General features: G+C 35.6%; 1 protein-coding gene across 2 annotated transcripts; it reads right to left on the bottom strand.

The window, feature by feature from the left end:
* Positions 1-1,371: 1,371 nt before the first annotated feature.
* On the bottom strand, positions 1,372-5,911 carry LOC136216693 (autophagy-related protein 8f). Of its 2 annotated transcripts, XM_066003246.1 has the most exons (7): positions 5,651-5,911; positions 5,514-5,567; positions 5,329-5,384; positions 4,594-4,646; positions 4,013-4,131; positions 3,337-3,440; positions 1,372-2,014 (listed from the first exon to the last, which is right to left on the bottom strand). In XM_066003246.1, the coding sequence occupies exons 2-6, from the start codon at positions 5,548-5,550 to the stop codon at positions 3,337-3,339; spliced, it is 369 nt and encodes a 122-aa protein (XP_065859318.1). In that variant the 5' UTR covers positions 5,551-5,567; positions 5,651-5,911; the 3' UTR covers positions 1,372-2,014. The 2 variants fall into 2 exon arrangements, with proteins under 2 accessions (XP_065859318.1, XP_065859317.1); XM_066003245.1 differs by lacking the exon at positions 1,372-2,014 and having other exon boundaries at positions 2,043-3,440; positions 5,651-5,910.
* Positions 5,912-6,666: the final 755 nt, after the last annotated feature.

Here is a 6,666-nt window from a genome sequence, read left to right as displayed (position 1 = left end):
ATCTCGGTTAAATAGCTGCATTGTCCCCACGACATCTTACCACAAACTCCGCTTTTGTTTCACACAATTCAAGTAGCAGCTTTTTTTCTGTCTCATTCCACTGCCCTTGTTTTAATTCAGAAAACCCCATTCAAAAATTAACCTATGTTTTGTCCATTACAAGTATTTTACTTCTCATTCTAAATTGGGATTGATTGATATCCACATTAAAAGTTGAGATTTTGGTTGTCACGATAAAAAACAATTGGCTTTTTTTTTTTTTTTTTTTTTTTGTAAGTAGAAGAAGAATGTATTTTATAGTTACAACTGTTTTGATATTGTTAGCAAAATAAAGAATTTAAAGCATTTAAAAAAAATAGCATTTTTGTATATAATCGAGTCAATATATTACATAAAGTCGATAAAAAGAAAATATCAAATTAACATGTCACATCATATTGTATTAGCATTGGTTAACAATCTTAATTGAATTGTAGATTGACAAAAAAAACAAACCAACCTTAATTTGAATTCGACGTCTCCTAATGTTAAGAGACTCTTCTACCGTCTATTAATTTGACTCTTAAATTAAAATTTGTGGTGGAAAAATTGAAAATCAACTCCTCAAAATATTTTTTTTTTTTTTTTGAGAAAAACTCCTCAAAATACTTATTCTCTAAACTTAGACATTATTCATATCTCTAAGTTTAGGAGTAATTGGTATGGTGGTCACTAATAATATCCTCAAAATATCATAAAATTTTAATTTGTCTCAATAAAATCGTTTTAACTTAAGTTTGCTTTTGTCTTAATAAAATCACTTTGAATGATTTTCAGTCATATTTTCATCAAAATTGATGACGTGGCATTTTAACGTCACGTCAGTGCCACCTAACATATTTAAACTACACATTTTAATTGACAATTGACATGCCACATGAGTTAATTTGTCGTTAAAATTCTAATTCACAATCCTTATTTATTTGGGTTAATTGTGATTATTTTTTTTTTATTATGTCACATGACGTTGAGATATGTGATTAGATGTCATGTAACAACTCCAGCAGAAAAATGATCGGAAAAACGTCTGAAATAACTTTATTGAAACAAAAACAAATTTAAGTGATTTTATTAAGACATTAAATTTTCGTGATATTATGAGAATATTATCCAAATATTTACGTGCTAATTTTTTTTTTTATCTTTGTTTACGTGCTAATTACTCCCTAAGTTTAGAGGCATTTTTTCTACTAAGAATTAGCGTGTGGAACTCTTGCTTGTGTACCTATCGCCATGGCTCCCACCCATCCTAATCGGATACTTGAATTGGTAACTAATGATTCGATGAACTTCCTTAGACAGCCAATATATTTGAATATAGGGAACATTGGAAAATATAAAAACACAAAAATAGATATTTTACCCTTTTTTTAGGGCTCATTGGAGAAACCGCAAGGATGTAAATTACAGAATTTTTTATATAAAAAAATATCACATCTCTCTCTACTTCCTTATTCATTATTCAAATAATGAACATATAGATTGTTAAACCGAACCATCAGAATTCATTAAAGATCAACTGCCTCCTCCCATTCCTCTGCACTTAAGGTTTCCAGTTAAAAGCAATCCATGAATAAATGGAGAGGAAGAGGTCTCCAAAAGAAGTCCCAATCGTTGGGTTCGAATTAGGGTGATAATTTCTAGCACAATAACTTTACGGAGACAGACTAATACAACCCGATTGACATAGCTACCTTTTTTTTTTTACATATTATATATAATCATAGATATAACACCATAGATGACGTAGCACCATTTTAACGCATAGATATATAACACCACTTTTAACACGATAATCCAAATTGCCACCCCTAGTTCAAATCCGAGCACCTCCCCACGATTAAATTCATTCATAATAAATTTCATCCTCTAAGAGGTAATGCTCAAGCTCAACTAACTCAGAATACCTGATGATTCACATCCATCTTCCAGTTAGGGGGGAGAGAGAGAGAGGGAGATGCAGGAAAGGCACAATCTGCTCACAAACACCAATGAAAAGCATTAAAGGATTAAATTTTGAGAAATTATATATACTCTTCAAAGCGATCAATATTCACTTTTGTGATTCATATCATTGTTTGGTACAATCTCTATATACAACGTTAACTGTACATGAAAGATGGAAATAAGGTATTACAAAGAAACTGTTCAAGGGAAGGTAGTACAACAACAACAAAGCCTTAGTCCCGAAATGATTCGGGGTCGGCTAACATGAACCATCATATAAAACCGTGAAAGTCAAGTCGTGTCAGCGACACAGATTCGCTCCCTCCAATCCGTCCTATCCACTACCATATTTTCCTCAATTCCCAGTAAACTCATATCACTCTCGATCACCCTCCTCCAAGTTTGCTTAGGTCTTCCCCTACCCCTCACCACTACATCCCTTTGCCACTCTTCGGTTCTCCTAACCGGCGCATCAAGCGCTCTACGTCTCACATGGCCAAACCACCTTAGTCGGTTTTCTCTCATTTTATTCTCAATAGATGTGACCCCTACTTTTGTCCTAATTATTTCATTACGCACCCGGTCCTTTCTCGTATGACCACACATCCATCTCAACATACGCATCTCCGCCACCGACATCTTATGGATGTGGCAGTGTTTCACTGCCCAACACTCCGTACCATATAACAATGCTGGTCTAATTGCCGTCCGGTAGAATTTTCCCTTCAATCTATTAGGCATGCCGGGATCACAAAGGAAACCCGTAGCACTCTTCCACTTCGACCAACCAGCTTTAATCCTATGAGCAACATCTCCATCTACTTCTCCATCCGTTTGGATAATAGATCCTAAATACCGGAAGCAATCCGAGGCCTGAACAACTCTCCCATCTAGGGTGATTGTCCCTGCCTCCCTACTCCTACGGCCGCTAAACTTACACTCCAAATATTCTGTCTTACTTCGACTCAACTTAAAGCCTCTAGATTCTAGAGTTTGTCTCCATAGTTCCAACTTCCTCTCCACTCCTTCTTTCGTCTCATCAACCAACACGATATCATCTGCAAACAGCATGCACCATGGTATACCATCTTGAAGTGAACTTGTTAGTTCATCCATAACGATGGCAAAAAGAAATGGGCTTAGTGCGGAACCTTGATGCACTCCAATCGTAATAGGAAACTCTTCAGTCTTCCCAACACTAGTACGTACACTCGTGCATACTCCCTCATACATGTCCTTTATGATGTCAAGGGAAGGTAGTAATTGCAACAATTTTGCTAATTCACTAGTAATAAAGATTAGAAAATCATAAACAACATCTCAAAGAATGAATCACAGAAAGAACTTGACCTAGTGCAGCATCTTCATCCCAAATGTGTTCTCTCCGCTGTATGTAACATAAAGAAACCCATCTTCATCCTTCTTTTCATCATAAATACTAGACATTATTGCCCCTGCAACGTATCAGAATGAAACAATAGGTTAGTGTTTTTATACGCAGCAGCAAGAACCCAGAATTGTAAATGTCCATTTCTTGTAGCTAGGATTAAGAAACGGCTGCTTATTGCTGTTTTAAAAGGAAAATAGCTAGCATATAACAATAAATAGCAAACAGGTGAACTAAACAACCCCTAAGCGCATGCGCAGCTGCTAATTATGTTATATGCAATGTAAATGATGTAGATTATTTGGACAGTCAACTTCTTTTAAGCAAATTAATGTACAAGAGTAGCTTCTGCATAAATATGCATGTGCACTTGCGCATGCTGCCAAAATCATCACAAAAACTTATACAAGCAAAAGGTTAAGGATGGGCAAAATATAAGGAGAACAATTATACTATTGATTGAACAATAACTGGGCTTTTAAAGCACCCACTAGATAATTTAGAGATCTCATGCAAATCAAACTCTTTGCAAACATACAAATGCAGCATTATTGTCCGAGAAGTGTTGAACTGCTTAACCCACTTTCTTGTATAGACACATGTAGACACAAATATAGATGTGCAGAGAAAGATTGTTACCGGTTTGTGGGAGGACGTCGTCCACAAATATGAAAATTGCCTTTTCTGCACTCAGTTTAATTCTTTTCCGAATAACATAGACAAACTGTCCAACTGTCAAGTCAGCTGGGACTAAGTATCTGCAAAATGTTAACCAATGGCAGAATGAAGATATGTCACATTATGAATTCTAAGAGCTAATTTTCCATCAAACTAAAAAGATGAGAACAGGACACCAAGAAGAACCCATATAAGAGAGTGAGTCAATGTTGAGCCCACAACCCGCAGTTCAAAACTTGATCAGGCTTTGAGATCAAACACAACATCACAAGGATAATAGAAAAGAATAAATGATAAATCTTTCCTATCTAATTTTATATTAAACAAGTGCTCGTCTTGTGTGGTGATGGTGCAGTGAAGGGTTTGGAGACAAGGAGGGACGGGGGGGTTCAGAAATATTCCAATGATAACCAATATTGCAGCGATAACTGAATCAAAGACTGTAAATAACAAGCAAAAATAACAACAAAATGGTAACATCCTGAGTCATGATAATCAGAAGGAAGATGGTAAAAGGGTAACATCAAAAAAATAATTCTTACTTTTTCTTGTCAATGTTAGGAATATCACTTCTCTCAGCCTTCTCCACAATTACCTATAACAAGCAAGTGTTAGAAAACAATAGAACAAAGAGGAAAATGCTACCACAAGTATTGTACAGCGGTGCATCTACTCAACAACCAAAACTGATTCGGCAAACAAAAACAACCAAAGAAGTGAACAATTTAAGAACAATGACAACAGCCTCTACATGATAGGTACAACATATTTGAGCCTAACAAATAATCAACAATACAACTAGGAAAGGGTCTGATACAAATATCGCATAAGAAATTACTCGTGATCACTATCATCTACAAATCTTTCCGGACGGGTTTTTTTTAAGAAAAATTATGACAGAAAACCTTGGATACTGACTGCTTATGAAGTGAAATTTAGCCAACTCTAGCCAAAAGCTACATTATTGGCAAGGTGACGTTACAAAATCTAAAACATAAGCACTATATTCACTCTGTTGTGCTCCACATTTCAAATTACAATCAGACAGCTTTTTCCAATAAAACTTCAAATACGCATCTTAGAAACTGAAAACTGCTTTATACTTTTCTTTTATATGCATAATTCATCCTTGATTCACCAGAAGGTAATTGTATTCAATTTCCTCCAATTCTATAAAACATAACATGAACCTAGAGAGTCTAGCACATAATTAAAGAAAAAAATTATAATCATTCAGTAAGCTGAATTCACAATTCAAGTGGCGGACAAATTCTCACCGGAATTCTATCTGGATATTTCTCCCTAATTCTGCTAGCCTCAGCGTGCCTCTTGTCTGCAGAAGCAAGATAACTTAACAATCAGGAAAAAAGAAGATAAATTAAAATAAAAAGAGAAGAGAATTAGGTTTTTGCTCCTTATAAACTACACTGCAAATTGCACAGCACAATTAAACAAATCATACCAAAATCATGCTCTAGCTTGAAGCTGATTTTTGCCATATGCGCTCACACTTGATCTGGACATGAAAGGACAAAAGAATTCAGCAAATGGTGAAAACAAAACCTAAAAAACTCTGTAAGCAAAAACGAAGATACATACAACTTGCTAAAACAATTTGATCGGAGCGACGGAGACAGAGGAGTCAATTGAGTTTATCAAATCGTCTGCAGCAAGCAAACGGATAAAAAGGAGAAGAGAAGATACGAGGAAGCGACCAAACAATGTGGGGAAGGGGATAAAGACGATGACAATTGACAAACAGTTGATAAAATTGTTAGTAATGGATGCGGTGTTAATAACGAAATTTCGGAATTTCGGATTTCTCGGCAGTTGGATCGGCAAATCTGCGGCTCTGCTGAATAAGCCGGGTCTAAAAATCAGTGATTTAACCCAATTTTTGTTGGGCAAATACACAAAAATATCTTTTAAAAACTATCTACGTAAATTATAATTACGTAAATTATAATTTTGAATTATGTCATAATACTTATTTTTAATATATTATAAAAATTAGAATTTATAAATTAAAAGTTTAGAATATATGTTTTTTTAAAAAAAAAGTTTAGAATATATTTTTTAAGGTTTATAATTTATAAAGGGTGTTGCTATTTACCACTTCCTTTTTTCTACTTATCGCCTCCTACTTACCATATTTGCCCTCTTCATTTATTTTTGTAAAAAAATTTGAAAACCCTTCTCTCTCGCTCTCTCTCCTGAACAAATTAGAAAGTTGACAGAAAATGGATCCGAGAACTCCGGAATACGAAGACGTCGGAGACGAGGTAACAATCGAACTTAGAACGTATTAATTTAACGAAAAAAATCATATTTGGTGAATGGCGGGTCCGGATCCCGCCAATTCAATGGTGTTGGCGGGTCCAAGACCCGCCATCACCATGCGGATGGTGGGTCCTGGACCCGCCCCACCTTATAGACAGGTGGGTCCTGGACCCACCTGTCAATAGAACGGGGCGGGTACTGGACCCACCCGAGCTGTATTCAAACCCGAATTTTTCGCTGTTTGGCCTATTTTCTCCCGTAATTGTACACCTGCTTCAAATATTCATGAATTACTGTTTATTTTCAGGAGCCGGTTGAAGTTTGGATTAGTGATG

Source organism: Euphorbia lathyris, chromosome 2 (assembly GCF_963576675.1).
Source record: "Euphorbia lathyris chromosome 2, ddEupLath1.1, whole genome shotgun sequence".
Taxonomy (NCBI): Eukaryota; Viridiplantae; Streptophyta; class Magnoliopsida; order Malpighiales; family Euphorbiaceae; genus Euphorbia; species Euphorbia lathyris.
This window is presented reverse-complemented; position numbering and strand designations above follow the sequence as displayed.